The following is a 22,761-nucleotide window of genomic DNA, read 5'->3' as shown; positions in this document are numbered from 1 at the left end:
AACTTTCAAGTTCTAAAGAGCAGCACTTGACAATAGACAGCTTGCTGGCAGGTCACTACTCAAAATATTTAGGGCTTTATTAGTCATAGTAGTTCATAAAACTTCACCTGCAAACAAAACCTGGAGCAATCCTCAGAGGAGAATAATAATTTTTACACAGAGCAGCACAAAATTAATAGCTCTTAAATTAGTTGACGCTTTAAAATAGTCTTCAGGATCATTTACAGCAAAAGGACATACCCATTTTGGAATTGGCCAAACTATGAGTCATGGCAAAAGCAGCCCCCTTGCCCACATAAAATTCTGGCTGCCTGTCAGCTAAGTGTCACTTGTTCTCTAGAAACACTTTGCCTCTGTATAGCTGTTTGAGCGTGTGCAAATGGAGCCCAGTTTCCAAATCTGGGTGCTAAAGTTATTTTTTCTGAGCTTATTTTCTCAAACCCACAGTTTTTGACAACCAGATATTTATTCACTACATTTGCAACAGTGTACTAGAAAAGCATAAAAAAAAAATCTAAGTATAAATGTACACATTACATTAAAGTGCGTTAACAAGAAACAAAATTTCATCTCGCACAAAATTGAGGTGTATTCCCATAATCCTAAAGAAAGTGTGGCGCGCGCACACACACACTCACACACACATACATAAGTGAGTACTTAGCCCTGTAACATGGAAGAGTTTGCATTCTGCTGAAATTCCTCTGTTTGTGATTGTCTACCAAACTAAACCTTTTCTTTGGGATGTACCAAAGGTGCATATGTGAATTCTGGTTTTTTCATTTTGAAGTTTGATTGCTTGGTTAGGGGAGTATTCTAACTTCTTTTTAGAGAATGATTTTACATTGCTTAACACACATTTTTGTGTATGGGATTTAATATTAACCAGCACAAGAACTGTCCAGTCCTTCACACCATACCTTCATACCATCTCAAGTCTTAACTTTAGGGAACTGGCTTAGCTTTAAACAGATAGCTGCATCACTTCAAGACTTTTAGTTCTACTGAGGTCTTCAAGGCTCCAAATAGCTGCAAGATATTTTATTTAGAATTTTTAAAAAGGCAAACTTAGGAGGAGGAAGGAAATAATTTTAACTCTGCTCATTGCCTATAATAAATGGGCGAACTGTCTCTGTTTACTCTGCTGCATGTTTGATATATATATATAGATTGATACATACATATGCAAAAATATATGTGCATACACATGTACACCTCTTTATATAGTCTCTGTGTGTTCCTGACATTTATACACATTTCCTCTCCTTGCATCAGGAAGATAAGGGCTTAAGGTCAATTACACAAAAAACATACAGTATTTTAAGCATAAATCCTGTAGTATACAATTTATAGAAAGTATGAAGATCTAAAATGCTTCAAAAATTTTGCTCACCTGTTCAGTAAAAGACTGCCCATTAGTTTCAGAGGCATAATCTATGAAAACTGTCTTTCAGCAATTTTATAGTCTTATACTTGGATTTTTTGCACTTGTTTCCATTGATGGTTTGCTTTACAGACTTCTTAGATATATATTTATCAACTACGTGTCTAACGAAATTACATTTGTTTCAAAGGAAAGAGCAAATTATAATTTTGGATGCTTGGCAATTCAGTTGCATAATTACCTGCATTCCTTTCCTTTTCCCTCTCCTTTTTTTCAAATCACAAAATTTTAACCAGGTAGAGGTTGCACAAAGGTTCGTCTGGGTAGATGTCGCATGAAACTGTTCTGCCTGTGTCCTTGGGCATTAGTGTCTCTTTAGCATTGCTTTATGACTCTGACCATGCGCATCCTCGAAATATATGGAAGAGCATATCTCACAGACTGCTTTTAGGGGGATCTCAGTGGTGTTGGGATTAAAGAAATACTATACCAAAATACCTGGAGGGATTTAAAAGCAATTCCTTGCTTTTAAATATAGAAAATATATTTTATATATATTTATTTTTATTTACACGTATATTTAAATATTAAATACACAATAAGCAGAGTTAAAATAAGGAGCCTGGCTAGACAGTGCTAGGAACCAAAGGATTCGCTGCTTGCTTTTTTTTTTTAAGGTCTTGGTGTAGGAAGGAGGAAGGTCTGTAAAACAGGAGCTCAGTGTGAAGGCCTTTGTGGCCCATGTCAGTAGGAGCAGTTTTACATGCTGCAGCACACCCTCATACTGGCCAACAGGTGTCTGGGTTGGGATCTGGCATGGATGGAGGTTTCTTTTCCATCAATATAAGCAATCTCTTTCCAAGGAAATTAAGGCAGCTGAACAGATAGAGGACTGGAGGGCTTGCACACACCTGGGTGTTACCTTTGGATGGGACAGAATGGGAGCAGGGAGCTTAACTGACTCCAGAACTCTGAAATAACACTTAAGCCTGCCAGTTCTGGTGTTGCTAAGAGAGCTGCATTAGGAGCTTCTCATCTTTGCGGTGATGCTTTTTGTAATTAATGAAAATGGTAAAAGCTTTTTAAACTTCTTAGCAAATTAAATTCTAGCCCTTTTATTTCTCAGTCGATAAAGGAGTCCTGTGATTTGACCACTCTCGTGTAGTAAAGCATCTCCCGCTGTTACAAACACCTCAGTCCAGTGGTAGGTCTGTGCTGAAAACAGCTCAAGAACACTGGCAGTCCTAGTCAGAGTAATTCATCTTTGAGTCAAAGGCCCTTCCTGTGAACACTAGGTTTTACTTACGAGGTTATTTATGGTGTCTTGTTGAAATGGCTTTCCACTGTCTTCATAACTTCCTTTTCTGCCTCAATCATATAAAATTGTAACATAACACTTCTTGTTTCAGCTTATCCATAAAAGTATTATGTATGAAAAATGAAACACAAATCTGGAAAGTCAGTATGATAAGCACAAAGGATATTCTGTCACATACAAAGCCATCTAGACAATTTGCAGAATGTACAGAAACTTAAAATTGTGCCAAAACCTGAGGTTAAAGGAATAACCATTTAGTTCTGTAATAACAGTGTAGCATTATTTAGCAAAGAAATCCAGTGATCAAAAGCCACAGTAAGACAAAAATGGCTGAGAATCTGAATTCACCTTTGGGAACATTTCCAGTTTTTGCTTTTTGAAACAGAGCAGGGAACCCCAATCTGAAAGCTTTATCAGGTCTTCATGAATCATCTGAAGCAGCTTCTAGGTATACCATAAATGTATCACAGGGATACGATAAACTACTCTGTGGATTCCATTTTTCTCTTGCCTTCTGGAGCTAGCAGTGTTGTGTTTCAAGTATCAATTTAGTCTTTAGCAAACTGGAGCTAAGTTCCATGACTACGCTCTTGTAACTGGGAAATGTCACTGCATTTCCTGCCACTAAATTAATAAAAGGCTCTAAAGTAACACACTACATGTGATATAAAAATAAACAGTTTATTCTGTGCAGCATCTATTTCTTTTAAAAGTCACGATCCTAACTTCTCAATTTCTGTATAAGGTTGTCCTAATGATGCAAAGCCATTCTGAAGAAACTAGCAGAATGGAAGCTGGTAGCTGAGATAGTTCATGGTTTTGGCACTTTGTTTCTGTTAATAATGGTAAAGTATGAAACAATTAATGATGTCAATATAAAAGGGATATAGGGTTTTAAGGGATTAGCATCTTTAAGTTTTCAGTTATTAAGCAGAACAATTTTGGCACCTGAAAGCCAGTATTCCTTCGCTACCAGTAAGAAAACCGGATCTGTTACATGTAGTCTGTTTTGAAGATTGTTACTGCAGTCACAAAGCCTAGACAGATTTTTATAAGCAGATCTGAAAGGTAAGCTGCAGAAATATGATTTTGTACAAAAAAATTACATTTCTTCAATGTGTTTGGGTGAAAAAAATAGAATGCCTTCCTTGTGCCTTCCTTTTCTATTTCAGTGCAGTGCTGTCATAAATATGATCAACGGTTCTGTTGTGTTTCCTTAGCCAGCAGAAATGGCACTTTGAACTTCCATAGATTAAGCAAAAGGATAGGGAAGTGGGATAAATGGGGGGGAGAGGGAGGGGAAGACAGAAAACAAACCAAAACCAAATTTGTTAAGACCTTCCTGTGATGCTAATATCATTGCATTCTATAGATGGCTAACATGTTTCAAACTAGTCCAGTCTCTTCCCTAAGTCTACCCACTCTAATTTATAGGACATCTGGAAACTTGCACCACTTTTTTATATACAAAATGGATACTTTTTCAGATTATTCTACTAAATCTAATATCCATGTTCTCTATGTTACTCATAATATTTTTCAGTGCTCTAGGGAAATCGTACTGAACACAGTATATGTAATGTAGGCTAATTTTGTTTGCTTAAGGTCTGTCAGGATCAATTCTGCTCATTTTTTTTCTTTCAGTATACTACCTCAGAATACCACTTGTGTCATCTAATCAGGACACTATCTGTAATATGCCTTTTCACAAACAGAATTTCCAGATGATAATTACAAAGGTTACAGGTTTAGACAGAACTCAGAAATACATTTACATAAGTCAAAGTTACAGATATTATCAAAATTAAATTAGGACTGAGCCAATTAATCTAAAAAATCTAAAAAGGTAAGAAATTCAAAAACCTAATGGAGACCGTTAAGTTCCTGAGATTTTTCTCCATCTCAAACTCTTTTCCCTTCACAAAGAACACAGGGAAATTATACTTAGCCACACAACACAGCGATTTCATCAATATTGTCTGAAAACATCCGTATAAGTCCACTTTTCTTAAAATATACTTTTCCTATACCTCTTCCAAGTGAGCAGTTTCTGTGATGCATAGCAAGAGCCTACTTGTGTTTATAAAAGCTTTTTAGTTTACGTAAAAAGTATAATCACAATGCTCCACCTTTTACTGATAAAGCTGATTTTCCAATAAGTTGTCCAGCTAATCAGCTTCCAAAGAGATCTGATGAGCTGACTAGCTTCCAGTTACTAAAGCAGATGGCCCAGCCCTAAACTAGTTCTGTTTCTAAAATAAATAGTGTTGGAAATCTTTCTTTTCTAAACACTTTTCGATTCCCTGTCATGCTCACACACATGTTTCTGGGTTAGTTACAACTTCGCCATTTTTTTCAGGCTCATCTTTCAGAAACTGCTCCACTTCAATAGAGTCCACCTTGGCGTCTTCAGGAGTTTTGTCTTCAGATTTGTTTAATTCCTCTCTTTCTGCTGCTTCTTCTTTTGTATGTGGTTCTTCCGATTTTTTCTTAATGCAGAAGAAATTTCCCAAGGCCAATACAAGTGCTGAGGTGGTAACTTCAATTCCAGCAATAATGAATACAAACATGTACCTCCCTGTTGCATCCAGGAGTTTTCCTGAAAAAGGTAACATTCCAGATAATTAATAAAAGCGATTATTTTGCAGCAAATTTTTTCTGCTTTTTTAAAACATTTAAATCACTGCTGTCTAGAATTACCATGATTATCTATAAGCAAGTTTTTCAAAATAGGATTTTAACAAATTTATAACAAAATATTTCTCAATTATTTCAGTTCAATTTAACAGTCACTGACATTACATCACATCCCAAAACACATACTCCCATGCACACACACACTCATGCAATTCAACTGAAATGAAACCAGCCTAGCCTTCATATGCAAGAGATGAAACAAGTGCTATGTATTTCAGATAAAAATGTGTACATCTATGGCCAGGATCTGTATCATCAGCTTCCTCTTGCTCCCAATCTCATTTAACTTTCTCCATGGGATGTCTGCTTAAGATGCAAATCTTACTTAGTAGTCAGTCTAGAGTAATTGACTGATTCTGACACTTTAGTAAAGTTAAGTTTTCACAGGACTTGGTGGATGTGAAAGAACAGGTGGGAGGATGTGAAGGAAGTGCTGCTCTGAACCTGAAGATCAAAGAAAGTAGTGCATAGTACTTCCATAGTACTTCCATAGAACTCCCAGGAAGGAGGTTCTGTCACAATAAAAATACTTCACATTTGTTAGTGTATGGTGTAAACATTTTATGTCAATGAACTGTTGGGGTTTGGGAGGCAAAGTGTGTTTCAGTTCAGGATCTGTAAAATATGTGTTCTTTGATTAGTAATTAATTTTCATTTTTACTTCAAATTAATGAATTTGACTATGTTGTCATGTTTCCTTATTCTTGAGTTGTGACTCAAGTGCAATAGAAGCAGTCTACCTTCCTTAAAGTAGTCCAGTTTTATACTCCTCCTTGTAAGATTTTTTTTCTTCCAATGTTTTCTTTCCTTCTCCAAAACTACCATGGGTATAGAGAACCCGTCCTAGTGCTTTCCAAAGAAAATTGACAGGTTTCATATTCTGAATCCCAGTCAGATATCTGCCAATAGGAGATTCAGTGCAGGCTTTCAGAGGAGAAATAGCAGCATCTCCAGATGGCAATTTAACCAATACTGAAATGGATCCGAGAAGGAGAAAAGATTCATCCCACCTCCTCTTGGTCTATTTCAGAGTGTAACTGCAGAAAGCCCTCGAAGCATGTGCAACACTGGCACAATCTGCATTTCTTGAGTGACTCTCATCCTTTTCTCTGCTCCCTTAAATTTTGTGTAAATGGATGCAGTGCACATGGTTTTGAATTCTGAACTAAATGGAATACTTACCTGCTGATGGTGGACCAATTAGAACAGCCATAGCTTCTGCCAGGAGCACTAAACCGATAGCACTGGAAAACTTCTGAGTACCAACAATAGCCATGAGAACTTCAAATTGAAGAGCACCTACCATTCCATAAGAAATGCCAAAGAAAATGCAAAAGACCACCAGTCCACCATAATCAACAGACATCGAACCCATGAGATCTGTGAAACCATTGAAAATCATAGCAAAACTGAAGAGGTAGACACAACGCGGTCTAACCCATTTAAGACCAGCTACCATTCCACAAATAGGCCGAGCAAAGATATCAATGAATCCCAGAATAGTCAGAAGAAAAGCTGCTTTGGTGTCTTGATAGCCTAAATCCTTGGCATAACTCACAACAAAAACTGGGGGAACAAAGAGGCCAAGCACCATGATAGATGCTGCTAGGGCATAGATTACAAAACCACCATCTTTAAACACACTGAAATCCAGAAGTTTTTTCTTCACTTTCTTCTCAGCTGGCTCTTTGGTAGCTTCAGACTTTTTGGGTGGCTCCAAAGGTCTCATTAGTGCTCCACATACACAGCAGTTGAGCAGCATCCCACCCAGTATAAGGAATCCTCCTCTCCAGCCATACTCATGTTGTAGTATCTGCCCCAGCGGTGATAGAGCACAAAGAAACACTGGACTCCCAGCGGCAGAGAGCCCGTTGGCCAAGGGCCGGCGTTTGTCAAAGTAACGGTTTAACATGATGAGTGACGGCTGAAAGTTTAGTGCCAGACCCAAACCTGTAACAGAGGATACATAAAAAATAATACCGGCCTACAATATCACTATTAAAGAAATTACGATTACAAAAAAAGAGAAAATAGTTTTATTCCAAATGGACAGAAGAAATCTAAGGTAACATTTTTAAAGCATTCCACCTCCATAATATTCTTGTACTTTATGATTACACTTCATGCTATTAAATATTCATAGCAAAAATAAACGACAGTTTAATTCCACATTTATCTGCCATCTTTATTAAAATCCATTTGGGTGATCATGATGCTTCAGGTATTTATGACATTTAGAAAACTTCAACCTAAAGCTAAGACATACATTAACTCATTTTCAGCAATACACACTACTTACCAGTAATCACACCTGCAGTTAGATAGATCTGAACGATGCTTGTACAGAAGGAAGCTATCACCATCCCCATGGAGGCAAAAAGGCCACCCACCAGCATGACAGGACGACAGCCAAAGCGGTTGACACATACACTACACAGTGGACCTAGGCAAGAAAAGCAAGTTAGAGTTGCTAAGATAAACGAATCTTTGGAATTGATTTTATGTCACTTTGCATTTCTTCTTTGGTGGACTTCACAGTGGTTGGAGTCAATGATCTTAAAGGTCTAAGGTCTTCCCAACCTCAGTGATTCTGTGATTCTTTCCTGCTTTCTCCGTACAGTCAAACCAATGAGGAAGAGTGTTCTTTCCTCTACAGTCAAATACTTATCTTTTTTGTCTTCAGAGTGCCATGCAATTTTTCTTTTGCATCATCTAGTAAATACTGAGTTACAGAGACTTAATTTAAATCCAAGCTGGATTTAAATAACTGATTTATGTGATTAATAGTAATACTTCTTTGGAATACCTTACTTGCACACAAGTAACGATAGGCAGTCATGATACATGCTGTAAATAGCCATATGATTTACAAACTTCATTGTATGACACAATACTGTTTCAAAAACAGATAACTACTCACCTGTTCCATAAAGCATGGCCAACAGAATGGAGGAAATCCATGCAGTGTCACTATATCCAATGCCAAATTCCCGGATAAGTTCTTTAAAGAAAACACTAACTGCCTTAGGAAAGGCATAGGAGAATCCTGTGATGATAAAACAGCCAAAAAGGACAGCCCAGCCCCAGCCTCCATCAGGGGCTTTAACACCAGATGGACCATCATCAGCAACTACAGCTCCCATGATGAAGCTTGCGTGTTCCCTAAGAAACAAAAAGCAATTAGTATCTATAGACATTGGGATGATTATCTAACCAAAATTGGCAAAAATTGGAGAACGATTAAAAATAAGGTATAGGACTGCTTTAAATAAAAGTCTTGAAGATGCACTGCAATTGTACCTATTCCTTGTTCAGGTTTAGTTCTTTCAAAGCTTGCAAAAATACATAAAAAGGAGATGCACAATCTGTGTTCTAAATGTCCCCTCACAGCTCTCAGTCAAAACTGGATTTCAACCAAATCACTGTTCCATAGAAAAACTGAAGCCATTACAGCAGGTCAGGGATGTATTTGATTTTCACAGATATGTAATAACTACTGCATTAAAGTCTGCAGGATTTTTGTTACAAGACCTTGTTATGTGAAGCTCCTGGACTATGCCTGTAGAAGATCTGGTGCATCAGAAGAGTTCTATGCAACAGTGGACTAATCACCCTGGCTTTTTGTTCCTACTGAGGATAGCAATACTGCCCTGATACTCTGCTATCTTGTAAAGATATAGAGATCCCTTGAGATGCTGATAAGTTGTCAGCCATCGAGTAAGTACCTAAGCTAAAGTGCAGTGAAAATCTGCACAGGCAGTCTTTGTGGATGCTGGGAGTTAGTAACTGTAGCAATGTTCAGTATCACTGACTGCGTGAAGCAAATACTTTCCATTGTTGTTAGTACATTAGCAGTAAAAAAAAAATATATTTAATGAATCTAATTTTTCACATCTATAAGCAGTCATAAGCAGCTTTGCATATGAAAAATCTTTTCTCATGAGAATGTGTAATGCTGCCAAGTCTTAGAGAGATACGGGGTGAAAAAAGCCACTGAAAAGGCACATAAAGTGTCCCCATGTTATGTGAGGAGTGCAGGGAGGTATTGCATCACAGCAATTAGGTTTTTGTAGGGTCTGTGTACTACAGAAGTCTTGAAAATGTTGAGGTGAGCTTCAAACAAGTTACACATTAAATCTTACATGTACAAAAATTGGCCATTTTTTTAAAGTTCAGTTGATGACTCCTACTGTGTCAGTGTTCTCTACAATAGTGTCTAAAAGAGGAGTGCAAGCACGGTTGCACATTAGAGGTGTTCATCACTGAAGAATGCTTCTGCTTTCAACAGAATAGGCTTGCACAGCGATTGTTGTAAATTGGGAACTATGTAGTTCTTACATCTCCATTTCACAACCAGACTGCGTGTGGCACAACAATCTGATGAAGACTTGTTTAGACAACTGAGCACCAAAAGGATGATTGTTAATACGCCTGTATGGACATACTTACTATGTCATTTAGACCAGCACTCCCACTTCCTGGAAGAAACAACTTTATATACAGATACAGAAATAAATCTTGCCATGACTATTGCTGTTTTATTACCCTGGGCTGTACGAGAACAGTAAGTCTCACAGTACTGGCTTCACCAGTTTTCTGGTTTCTGGAAATCAAATAGAAAACAATTCATCTTAAGTCCATACAACTAGAACGTAAAATGGTTTAACAATAAGGGAAATTGAATACCTCAACAAAACCAGTCATCTGAGGCTGCAGATGGCTCATTTGCTGATTGCTGTAAGAATATGTAAAAATACATAGCTTGGTAGACTGGGCAATTTCTGCAGTAGGCTTTAGGTTGCTAAATAAGTCTTAAGATGCATCTCTGCACTTCTGACACTGGGATCTGTCCACCCTTCAAAATTGTTTTTCCCAGTAACTTCTGTTTGAAAGAAGGTATAAAGCCTTATTCAAATAAGGACTTATTTTTTTGAAGCAATAACCAGACAGCACGGAGTAGGTACACAAAGTGTAATCCTTTGTGACAGTGGCAACTCTCTAGGATTGATGATAACAGGGGAAATGCTGATTAAAGTATCTCAGTTCAAATGTATAAAGAACAGGAATAAGATAAAAAACTGGAGTCCAGGGCGTAGGAGGAATTGTCACACTACTTCCAAACTGTCAGAACATTTCACTGGGAGTGAATGTTTAAAATGTTGGGGGAAAGGGTTGTTTGCATTAAACATCTAGTAGCAACAAAAAGCTAGCAATAACACGTGAGCATGCTTTGTTGAAAAATAGCAACTGGCAATCTCTCCAGACTGCTTAAAGTGCTGGATAGGGATATTCAGTGGCTTATGGCATTCACCCCCGTGCTGCTTCCTGCAGAAAGGCACGGTGAGTCTACTGCGTCGACAGGAAAGATGTTCAAAGGGCAGCTTCTGCAGTCCTACAGTGCAGAGTCCCGATATCTGCGTGAGGAAGCGCCCGTCAAGAACCAGTTAGTTGGCAGCTCGCGTGTTCCTTCATAAGGGAACCGTTCGAGCTTCTCCGGGGGGACAGAAGTGAACCCGGCGCTCCAGGTCCGCCGCGAGCGCGGCCCGGGGGAAGCCCCGGGCGGGCGGGGGCTGCGGAGGCCGCTCCCGCCGCGGCCCCGCGTGACCCGCGCTGTGGCGGCCCCGCCGCACTGAGACGTGCGGGACGTGACTGGGCGAGGGGCGGGCGCTGCCCGCGAGCTGCGGGCGGGGCCGGGGCCGCTCCCCCGCCCAGCGCTCGCGGCAGCCGGAGCTCGGTTCCCCTACACGAGGTGGAAACATCCTCTTCCTTTGCCGTCCTTTCATGCCCAGCAGAGCAAGTCAGCCTGTAAGAGACGTATTCTGTTCCACCTGCCCTACGGGACTTACCATCTTTGCTATGAGAAACAGTCTCTAAAACGGTTTTATGTGCTGCTGTGATTAAAGAGCAAGACTTGCTGATGTGAGGGAACATGGCCTACTTTCCAGCATTCATAAAAATAAGCCTATGGGGAAACAAACAGTATCATCCATTTACTCTTCTTTTTGTCATGTCTATTACCACATTTGGCTAAAAATAACCATAAACCAGCATAACAGATCTTGAAATGCCATCCTTTAAAGAGTGGTTTAATTTGCACACATATACATCAAAAAGAAACCTCTCTTACGAGGAAAGGCTGAGAGAACTGGGATTGATCAGCCTGGAGAAGAGGATGCTGTGGAGCATCCTTATTGCAGCCTTCCAGTGCCTGAAGGGGTACAAGAAGGCTGGAGAGGGAGTTGTTATAAGGGCATGTAGTGAGAGGACAAGGGGGAATGGCTTCAAACTGACAGACACTAGGTTTAGGTTAGATATTAGGAGGGTGTGAGGGTGGTGAGGCCCTGGCACAGGTTGCCCAGAGAAGCTGTGGCTGCCCCATCCTTGGAAGTGTCCAAGGCCAGGTTGGACAGGGCTCGGCGCAACTTGGTCTAGGGGAAAGTGTCCCTGCCCATGGCAGGGGCCTTGGAATAAGACGAACATTAAGGTCCCTTTCAAACCAAACCATTCTGTGATTCTACCATTAACATTATTCATCTGGTTTTGTCCATCAGTAGTTCATGGTAACACGCCAAAATTAAAAGACTGTTAACTAGAACAAAATGAACACAGCAAAAGATGTACTTCATCCTCTTGCTGTGTGCCTTACTAGGCTAGATTGTATTCACCTCCTTAAGAACTAATAAGGAAGTGCAGAGGTTCCCGTGTACAATGTGCAAACAAGGGCAGTACTTTTAGAAAAGCTGGGCTTGTGGTTGATTTGCACACGTAAAATTTTTATTTATGATTTTGTTTCAGTGCTGGGATGCTATCAAAGCCTGCTAAGACAGGAGGCTACAGCATAACTATTGCAACAGCTTGCTTTGCTTTCTGCTTTTGCTAGCTCAGCCCTATTTAGAGGCAAAAGATTACATTTAACTGGCTGCAGCTCAGTTTCATATCTCCACAACAGACATGATAGTATTGTCAGTATTTATTCCAGATTCCTTCTATCATGAATAGGTTCTTGCTTTGGTAATGTGTAAAACAAAGGGGACAAATGTAGTTAAATACATGGGGTTTCATCTTCCTGATATTATCTTCCTGTTGCTATGGAAACTAGTATAGGCTCAGTTAGGAGGAAATACTAGGTGATTGTCAGGAGCATTGTGGGTGGTGGTTTTGGTGTGATGTCTATAAAAGGGGAGCATTTGGATTATAAAAAGGAGCAGCTAGAAATTGCAAGAATCTATTATTTGTGTTTAGCCAATACTCTTATTGGCCACATAGCAGTACTTCATGGTCAGCAGTTTGGGTAGAAAGGACATTTGTGAGTATGTAGGCGGACGTATATATCTTAAGAACTTCCCGTTCTCAGGAAGAATTAATTTCAAGAATTCTCAAGAAAAAGTAATTTCTTCTAACCATGGCAGAAATCTACCCAACCTTGAATTCCTATGATACAAATAAAAAATGCTAATCAAAAATAGAACATGGATTTCCAGATAGGGAACCCAGTTCAGGCTGGAATTCAGTCAGGAACCCCACCAGGTTGAGAACTGTATAATTACAAAATGAGGAAGATGGTCTAAGCTGAGCAATGTAGAGATCCTCCTTCAGTTTCTTATCTGTGGAGTGAAGAAAATAATGATTCTCTCTTCATAGGGTGCTGGAGGTATGAATACATTGAAAAGCATATGCTGCTCAATACTGTGCTAATAGGAGTCATAAACCTCCTATATTAGCCCCCTTAAGGGTATTAAAATCTAAGCAGACTAAACAAAATATGTATGTTTTTCTTGGGTTTGAGTGAAGACTAACCAACTCTACTGAAATTTTGCAGGCAATTACTCCTGCAAAAGTATTTTTATTTTAATATTCTTGACCCTTGTGACAGCCGTCTGCATTAGAACAACTATACTTCGCATTGACATCACGGACATCTGCCTATTCAGCATGACTTTAAGTTCTTCCTGATTCTCTAAATACTAATACATACATCTGTAAATCAAATTTTATTTATTACAACTCAGGTACTTAATAGAAACCATTTTGATGGCCCACTGGTATAACACACTAGTGCATTTCTTGTGGCTTACCTGCTTAAATATCAGCCAATTGAATTACACATTCATTCCAAAGGCTGCTGCAAACTTCTGTTCCCTACAAAATCATTACCATATTTGCCAATGCCTACCCTGACCTTCTGTCCTTCCCACAAAGCCCCACAGGGACTTCCACTCTCCCATTTTGGCCTCCACTGTTTTATCAGAGACAGTTTTCCAGATCTGCTGCCTTTCTTAAGGGTTTGCCAGCTTTCACCATTCTCTCATCTCTCTCTCAAAACTCCTAGGATAATCCTGTGCTGTCTGTAGCTGTAAGTAACGTTCCATACCAACGCTTAACTATTAAACAATGTCCAGTCCCCATTTAGCTGCAAAATGTCTTAAGCGTTCACTGCTACAGCACAGTGAGTAACATTTATCACAAGTTATTAGCAGACTGCAATGACACACTGCAATTTTATGTGTAGCAAATAATACTAACCAGTCTAGATTCTATTAGCCGGGTAAAGTGCTCTACAGGGAAAGTTGTGCCTATATATTTGTTTGTTTATGTCATATAATGAAAATATTGGAACCCTGCTCTTTACATTATTTGGGAAAACAAATATACTAGTCCTGTAACAATAGCATTGTCAACCTCTGTAGTTATTGTATCTATATCAAATGCCCACTTTTTGGAGAAGCAGATTTATTTTTCTAAAGCCTACAGGTTTTTTTACACCACAACCATTACCATAAGTGCATTAATGTCATAATCACAGCAGCTCCTTAAGACTAGAGAATATGTGCCCTTTCTGTGTTCACAGAAAAGTGACAAACATGACTTCAGTTGTATTGGAATTATCTGGCTGCTTTCAAAAATATAAGTTGCAGACCCCCAACTTCAGTTGAATACTTACAACTAATTTTCATGTATCATGAAAATTCATTTCAGCCCTACAGCTGTGGTGGCTTTGTAATGTGTTGAAGCTTTAAAAAACCAGAAAATTCTTGAAGAAGTGTCCTTCTATTGCCTAGTATAAAACCAAAAAGTGACAGAGCTAAATAAACACTAATTAAGGGTCTAGTCCTGTCACCAGCTGGACATATGTGCTAATTTTTGCAGAATACCATGGAACTACCATGATGTATAAAGTGCTTGTATGCACTTGTATCTCAAGCCAGGTTAGCACATGTAGCTGAATATACTGAGAAAAGATCGCCTGGCTCAGAGGTGTCATATTACACAATCACTTTGGACAGTGCAGCTGCATAATAGGGTGTTATACACTGAGATATGTGAATTCCCACTTCAGTCACAATTTAAAACATCACCTTAATATTTTTATAATGTATAAAATATTATATATAAAATATATAAAAATAATATAAAAACATAATATGTAAAATATAAAAATATCATATATAAAATAATATATAAAATAATATATCTTGTGTTATACTTCTGACTGAACCACAACAGGTGTACTGTACTAATAGATTCTGGTTTACATTTTAAAACGGCTGACTGCCACACTGCTTCCTCTGAAATAACCACTGCAAACCCATACTTGACTTTACTCTGTGACATTCTAAACTAAACGGTTTTCCAATTGCTTTAGCCAAAAAGCACGTAAACCCGCTGCCCAAGAGGAGCGCATTTCCACAACCAGTGCTAACGGTCTGTGCCCGAGAGGAAGTTGTATTGCTGCAATTCAACTCCACCTTTGTTCACTTTTTCTTCGGGGAACCTCGTAGAAGGCGGCAAACTGCAGACCATTCCCGGTGGATTGCGAGCAGCAGCAAAAACGAGCTCCTTCCCAAGAAGTGGAAAGGGGTTGCGGCGGCCGCCCCGCAGGGGAGGAGCGGGGTCGGGAAAACAATGGTGGCGGTCGTGGCGCCGCCAACGGCCACGGCCACGACCGCCCGAGCGGCGCTCCGGGGGGAGCACGTAGCCGAGGGGGCTCCCGCGGAGCACTCGGCGATGCTCGCGAAGCCCAGGGAGGCTCCCCACCGTTCTCAGAGCGCTCGCTGAACCGAGTAACGGAGTTCATGCCCGGGGCTGCCACGACGTCCTTTACGAAGGGACGGTCCTCAGACTGCACGTCGCTCGCTCTGACGGATCTGAGCGGTCACCATTGTGACAAAGAACTCCGAAATTCACCCCCCGGGGCTCGACACTGGAGGTGAGCAGCAGCGAAGGGACCGCGGAGGCGAGGCTTTCGCGGAGACCCTCTTCGCCCAGTAACGGTCTGAGGCCAGGGATGACGGGAACAAAGCCGGAGCTCGCGGGTGTCTCACGAGCCACCGGTGTGGCACTGTACGTGCGCTGGGGCCGGCGGCACCGCAAGCCGAGACGTGACCCGGCGCCAAAGGGGGAAGCTGGGGGCAGCGCTCTCCCGTAGCGGGGCTTGGTCGCCAGCACTGCTCAGCGCCCGGACAGCGCTTTCAGGCCGTTGGCTGTGAGAACGTTGGGCGACCCATACGGCAGCGAGGGTTTTCCGAGGAAAAGATGCGCCCTCCTCGTCTCATGCGCGGGGAGAAACGCAGCCGGTGGGACGGCGCCCCGCCGTCCCTCGTGAGGTGGCGCCAAGGGGGGCGAGGACAGTCGGCGTCGTGCCCACCGCCGCACCGGCGCCCAGCGCAGCCTCTGGGCGAAGGATGAACCTTCGCCTCCCGCGCCGCGCTCGTCCAAAGCTTAGGAGGCGCTCGGGCGCATCCGCCGGCCCGGACAGCCCCACGCAGAGATGCGCCCTCGGTGAGCCGGGGGCTTTGAGGTCGGTTCACGCGGCTCAGGAACCCCCCGCCCTCCCCGCGCTCCCCACGGCGTTCGGCCCCGTGCGCCAGGCAAGCGCTCCGCAACATCACGCACGACGGCTCCGCCTCAGTACCTGAGTCACGTCCCGCGCCTCACCGAGAGGATGACCGTGCTCGCGCCGGACCGCAGCTGCTGTCCCCGTGCGCCCGCACACGCTCGCCCCAGCCCGTCTGGTCCCGCCGGCTGCGGAGCTCCGGCGCGGCGGGTCTGTGGCTCTCGCCCCTCCCCTGCCACAGCGGGGGCGCCCTGGGTCCTACTGCCGCCGTGACTCCTTCCCGCTGCTACGGGTTCTCCCGCGCAGGGCCGGCCGCGTGCTGCGCGGCCCCGGGACTTGCGCAGAGGCCGGCGCGGGGCTGGGTCCTGCCGGCGTGGATGATGCACCGGCTGTCCAGAGGAGCAGGACCTGAGCTGTGGACTTCAACGTATGAATGGACTTCTACAGTGGAGGTTTGTTCTGTGCTGCTATTTCTGTTTTCCAGGGAGCGATCACAGTTTCTTCATTGTCTCGCATGAGAGCGACTCTTGCAAGCTTCCTTGCCTTGTTATTTTCTTCTCAGGCATTTTGAGTGTGATATTGTGCATTTTGCAGATAATTTACAGGCTTCCCTCCTCATCCTCTACAAAGAGAGTGCTCCCTGCAAATATGCTTGCTTGAGACATCTCCTTTGACATCAAGACGGACTGAGCTTTCTGCACTGATCTGTTGTTGGTCTACTGCTATTCATACAAATGTTGGATTATAAAACTGAGTATGTGTTCATACTGCTATTTAGCATCTGTGAAAGTTGTGGTGAGCTTCTCAAGTGCACTACAGAAAGTATCACTCTTTGGGGTACTCGGTGCTCAGGAAATTCAGGAGTAGGTGCTCTACTCCTTTGTGTGCTTATAGCACACAATCCAGTGTGTAGGGGAGTGACTGTCCCCCTGTGCTGGGCACTCGTGAGGCCGCACCTTGAATCCTGTGTTCAGTTTTTGGCCCCTCACGACAAGACAGACGTTGAGAGACTGGAGCATGTCCAGAGAAGGGAACAGATCTGGGGAAGGGTCTGGAGCACAAAGAACGGCTGAGCGAGGTGGCAGGGTGCAGCCTGGAGAAAAGGAGGCTCAGGAGGGACCTTCTCACCCTGACAGGAGGGTAGAGCCAGGTGGGGATTGGGCTTTGCTCCTGGGGAGCAAGGGACAGGACAAGAGGAAACAGCTTTGAGTTGTGTCAGGGGAGGTTTAGATTGGATATTAGGAAAAATTTCTTCTCCAAAAGAGTTATCAAGCATTGGAATAGGCTGTCCAGGGAGTTGATGGAGTCACCATCCCCAAGGTTAACAGTTGGACTCAATGGTCTTAAAAAAACAGTCTTTTCCAACCTAAATGATTCTCTGATTCCTATCACTGGTGTGGAGATGCACAGGAGTAAGGTTCCAACCAGAAGAGGACAGGTAGGATACAATATTGTCTTTTGAGAACTATGGTATAGTAGAGATTAGTAGCTTCCAATATTTTAGAACCTTGCTGAGATCATGTAATACCAAGGGAGGATCTGAAACTCTTCTAATGACTTAGAATTTTCTTCTTTTCCCTGCACATTATGTTTGCGTTGGCTTTTGGTTCAGTTTTGCTGAACTGTAGTACCCATTTGTCCATGCTTAGAGATTCATTGCAGTAATGTGTGAAGATGAGCAATTTTGGGTAGATAGCATATAGCCAGTAAGACCTACATTGCTAATCTTAAAGATCAGTAAAGCCGGTTTTTGACTCTCTACCATTATCTGAATTTAGGCCATTTACTTGCAGGCTAGATGAAGTTAATTGCAGGAGAGCAGAAACCACTGATTGTCATGGAGTTTCTGAAGCAAGCTGTGCAGTGCCTGAGGCCCAACACAACTGGTGAAGTCTAGCAGCTGAAGACATTTTTACATGTCTTCACAAAGGTAATCTTGGTTCTTCAGGAAAAGGAAGTATTATCTCCATTCCCAGTCCCAAAGAACTGGAAAAACTTCAGGTTTTGAGAGGAATACATTTTTACTTCTCATCACCCCACCCTCTGGCTCTTAAGTTTTTAAGGAGGACAGTTCCATTCCGTAAAATGGATTCTCATAAATCTGTTACTCTGATTGTCCAGGTAAACATCTTTGGAGTGTTCATGGCTCTTGTATGACCATAGAAGCAAAAATGAGGATGCCAGGATAAATAGATTGTGTAATCCTGGGTCTTGTTACAGAGTTGGGCCATGATGGGTTGGACATAGCCTTTGGGCTGGAAACTTGGTAGTGCTTTTGAGCCTAGTAGTATATGTGTAGCCAGTATATACCCTGCTTTTCCTCTCTACGATGTAGCATTTTCAGAGGGTGAGTCCTTATTGTTTTAATTTCCTTGTGAAGCTACTTGTAAGTGTTGCTATTTCAAAGTGTAGTGATGGGGCCAAAGGCTTGTATTCAAAAAGGTTGACTCTGAAGGTGGTTCTAAAGGTAGCTGAAATCTCACCTTTGGCCGAAATCTTACAGAACTCACTAATGTTTGGTAAGAACAGAAAATCTCTTCTAAACTCCTGCTTGCTAAAAGGGCCAAAGGTTTCCTTCCATTTCCGTCTATGAAACCAAGACATTTCCTGCATTTATTTTAGATGTATTCAGGTTCCTACATTGATCCTCAAGTTCACATTGTGTAGACTATAATCTTTTTGACTCACCAGTAAAGTTTATCCATTTTGGGCACTATTGAATCACTGGAAGCCATCAGTTACTCATTTGGGGAACTGACATGCACTTAACTACATGACTAGGGACTGTTTGAAGGTACATTGGAGAATATGACAGCTCACTTGAAAGGGGTGGTAGGGGTGAAGAAGATGATGTGGTTGATAAGTTAGGCAATGCTAAGGTGTAAGGAAAAGGAGCATGCCAGCACTCAGAATGGCATATGGATGTAGACATTCACCTATTATGTGATTATTCAGATGAGTGCTTTTAGAGGCCCACTGCAGTATGTAAATTATGCTGGGACTTGCATTATAATTTTTGTGTGCTCAGGTATGGAAAATCGTTTGAAGCCAGTTTTCATTGTTGTATTTTAAACCAGAGGTGATTCATATAAATAAATGAACTAAATCCCTTTAATAATTGTAGTATTCTGAAATTATATGTAGCTAAATGAAACTCGCTTTATTTCAAAAGTCAGGTTGTAAGTTCTGATTCTAATTTTCAAAAATAGTTACTGATGGAAATGAATCTCTCCTTTCTTTAAATGGCACGGGGCTAGGACACACAGTTCTTTTCTGGTGACATAAGGAAAGATTATAAGAACTACTTATATCTTAAGATATGTAACATATATAGATACATAAGATCTATAAGAACTACTTAGGTAATACTTTATCTTCTTTAAATTAGTGTACTTCAGATGTAATTTGGATGCAACATTCAGGTTTCTGAAAAGTCTCTCCTCAGGCAAATCTTTATATAATCTAGAAAAACAGAAAAGTGAGAGAGCATTACAGGAAGTTTGCATCATGACTTCCAGACAAGCAAGTCATCTAAGTGACTAAGGGAAAATCATGCTTTAGGTCCAGCTCATGTTTTACATCGTTGTCTGTCTCATGTGGTTTGGTTGATGGATACATTTTTTAATAATTAAATGCCTTGGTAGCAAAATATATTTATCTGTGCTGCATGACCTCATGTTGCAGTTGGCCTGAGCTTGTTTTACAAGCTTTTTAAAGTTTTTCAAATGATGCAGTGGAAGTTCAGAGGATAGGAAGTTTGTTCCCATCCCTAACAGCTGTACTGTAAGGGGCCAAGAATCTCCTTTCTGATCTGCACTATGGAGAAATTGTTTAATACTAAACAGTCTGATAAAACAAAATGTATGGGAAGACGAGTGAACAAGACAGTGAGATCTGAGAGTATGGTACAAATATTATCTGTGTTTGGGGGGAAGAGGGTGTTGCTAAAAGAGACTGGGGCTGCAGAGGAGCATGCCCGTCCTCACACGATGCAGAGGAGGAGCTGCTGTGAGAGAGTAGCGAGGATGGAACGGGGAGGATGTGAGGAAGAGAATATGCTACCGGGTGCCTGGAAGTGAACGCAGCGCGAGTAGCCGAGAAGCGCCGGCTGGTTGATCAGGAAGGAAGGCAGAAGGGGAACTGGCGGTTCCTCCCGGAGCGAAGGCCGAGAGGAAGGGGAGGGGTAGGGCCCCCCCGACGGTGGGCGGTGTCTCCCACGGACACGGGCACGGCCCTCGGCGCGGCCCTCCCCGCCGCGGCTCCCGGGAGACGCGGCGACGTCCGCGAGCGGAGGGACGGGCAGGTTCGTGCCGGGGGGAGCCGGCCTGCGGCTGGACTGCTCCATCAGAAGACACTGCGATCGCACAGCATTTCGTCGTGCCGCAGGTTGTCTTTCGGAGCTCCCGGCACGTCGCTTGTGCATCTCGCGTCCTTTTCTCTCTCTGGGAACTGTCTTTCTGCACCCCTCCCGCTAAGTGTCCTCCGTGTGCGGTCTCTGAGTCCAAAGCATTATCTTGTGCTTCTCTCTACTGCCTTCATCTAAGGGACTTGACCTCAACAATCTGCCTGCCATCTGCCCTTCTGCCTTAGAACATCTGACCCTCTGGGTCCTCCATGGAACCTTCCTTCTGGGATCTGCTTCCTGCCTGTGGGTTCTGTTGGCAGAGTTTTCTTTCCCCCCTACTCAGTTGTCTTTTTCTCCCTTTCTGCTCTGCAGGTGTACAGACCTCTAGTCCTGGAGAGTACTTGATCTCTGCCTTGCCAGTAGCATTCCCATCCTCTATCTGTGTGGCTGTCCCTTCCTGTCATCTCTGGGGATATTTGCTCTAGGGACTCAGTGTCAGTGCTCCTCATGGTGTGTTGCCCTCTATTACATTCCTTGGACACTCTCTTGAATATGTAACCATGTCTCAGTCCTAGAAGCAATTATTTCTTCCCACCATACCTTGCAGTCCCTTATGCCTCCTAGTCTTCTGTCTGCCCTGAATAATGGGCCTGACACTGTACCCCATGTAGGATGCGATGTACCCTGCAACATAGCCCACCACATGCTATACCCAAGGTATGTCCCCGCTACCAGGTTTTTCTTGTTTGTTGTGTGGTCTTTATCCTATCCCCCAGCTTCTGCTGTATTTTATCTATTTTGGTCAGATTGTATAATGCATGATGTATATTTGCTGTTTCATATATCTGACCTTACTTGTAAGGTAAACAGCAAACCAGCCTCCTGGAGTAAAGGAAGAGACAACACACAAGTGATGCTAACTTGTATCACTGATAGTCATAATTTTTTCGAGGAACTATATTGACTGGTGGTCACAATACTGTGCCTTTGCTGACTGCTTGTTTCATCTTGACTTGTAGCACATTGTGAAACAGCTGGAAATAAGGATAGCAAGGAAGAGAAAAGCAAGTTCAGTTTCTCTATACTTTGAAGAAAATTGTAAAGCTTTACACTTCTTTGACAAATAGGGGTTGTATGGAAGTCTGAAGGTTCTCAAGTATTACTCTGTTCTTCAGCATCACCTTGCTCTTATTTGCTTGAAAGGTGACTAGCTCAAACATGGCATTTTTAATACGAGCAATTGCAAAGTCTCCACTGAATCAGATATGCCAACCACATTCAGCTGTGTGTGATTTACAGCCAAGTTTTCTTGTGTGTGTGTGGGGAGGGGTGGTTTTGTTTTTTTGTTTTGAGTGTTGGTTTTTTTTTGTTTTCATGGGGGTTTTTGGTTGATTGGTTGGTTTTTGTTTTCTTTTTTTTTGTAAAAGAAGCTGACATAAGCCCCATTAGGCCCTTATGCAAGGGAGCAGAAGTACCTATCAATCTCCTCTTTCTGTATATGCTGAAGTAAGTGGTTGGACTGCAATGGGTAATTTTGCTGGTTAGGTTATAGGGGTAAACTGTACTTATGTGTAATATGTTCTTTCTTACATGTGTGCTGTTTCCTGAGTTGTCTTTTGATATCACCATATTTTGGTTTACTGTTCTTCTTGTGACTGCAAGACATCCAGGCAATTGGTGCAATTTATATTTAAAATTACATTGTTATTTGCATTATAGTCATTATTGAAACCAACTTGCAATTATAAATGTTGCTGCTCTCAAGGGCAAAATGCTCTCTTCTTCCCCATTACATTGTATTTCTAAGAAATACAGTTCTCTGTGATGGAAAACAATATTTTAAAATTACAAGAAGGGTCATTAATTTATATTTTTATATGGAATTAATGATTCCTATGTTAAATGGAACCCAAACTTGCCTCAGAATACCACTTTCAGTTTATCAGTAATTTGAGATATGGAGATTGAGAGGAAGATTGTTTTTATAGGAAATGGTGTGGTGCTTTTTAATTTTAAGATAATTGTAGAGAAAGATTGTAAAAGAAGTATAATTTTTCTTAACCACCTCTTTCCAAGAAAAATTGTGACTTCAGTTTAATAATTTCAAGGAAGCAATAGGCTGGAGCTGTGGTCTTGTTTTTCATTCCTTGCACAAAGGTCGTATCTAATAATGTATTGTTAAT

General features: G+C 41.9%; 2 protein-coding genes across 6 annotated transcripts in view; one reads left to right on the top strand and one right to left on the bottom strand.

Moving 5' to 3' along the window:
- Positions 1–427: 427 nt before the first annotated feature.
- Positions 428–16,501, bottom strand: SLC16A3 (solute carrier family 16 member 3). Of its 5 annotated transcripts, XM_027705248.1 has the most exons (7): positions 15,146–15,176; positions 11,246–11,361; positions 9,849–10,002; positions 8,320–8,561; positions 7,699–7,842; positions 6,582–7,349; positions 4,960–5,301 (listed from the first exon to the last, which is right to left on the bottom strand). In XM_027705248.1, exons 4-7 carry the CDS (start codon positions 8,540–8,542, stop codon positions 5,015–5,017), a joined length of 1,422 nt encoding a protein of 473 aa, XP_027561049.1. In that variant the 5' UTR covers positions 8,543–8,561; positions 9,849–10,002; positions 11,246–11,361; positions 15,146–15,176; the 3' UTR covers positions 4,960–5,014. The 5 variants fall into 5 exon arrangements, with proteins under 5 accessions (XP_027561045.1, XP_027561049.1, XP_027561048.1 ...); XM_027705247.1 differs by lacking the exon at positions 15,146–15,176 and having other exon boundaries at positions 11,246–11,585; XM_027705244.1 differs by lacking the exons at positions 9,849–10,002; positions 11,246–11,361 and having other exon boundaries at positions 428–5,301; positions 15,146–15,687.
- Positions 15,685–22,761, top strand: part of CCDC57 (coiled-coil domain containing 57) — a 38,860-nt gene continuing 31,783 nt past the window's right edge. Inside the window, exons 1-2 of the mRNA XM_027705211.1 lie at positions 15,685–15,821; positions 16,217–16,685. Coding sequence (XP_027561012.1) covers positions 15,685–15,821; positions 16,217–16,685 — 606 coding nt within the window. The remainder of the gene's footprint in view (positions 15,822–16,216; positions 16,686–22,761) is intronic.

Source organism: Neopelma chrysocephalum, unplaced genomic scaffold (genome assembly GCF_003984885.1).
Source record: "Neopelma chrysocephalum unplaced genomic scaffold, ASM398488v2 Primary Assembly neopelma1_321, whole genome shotgun sequence".
Classification (NCBI taxonomy): Eukaryota; Metazoa; Chordata; class Aves; order Passeriformes; family Pipridae; genus Neopelma; species Neopelma chrysocephalum.
Note: the sequence above shows the minus strand (reverse complement) of the source record. Positions and strands in the feature narration are given on the sequence as shown.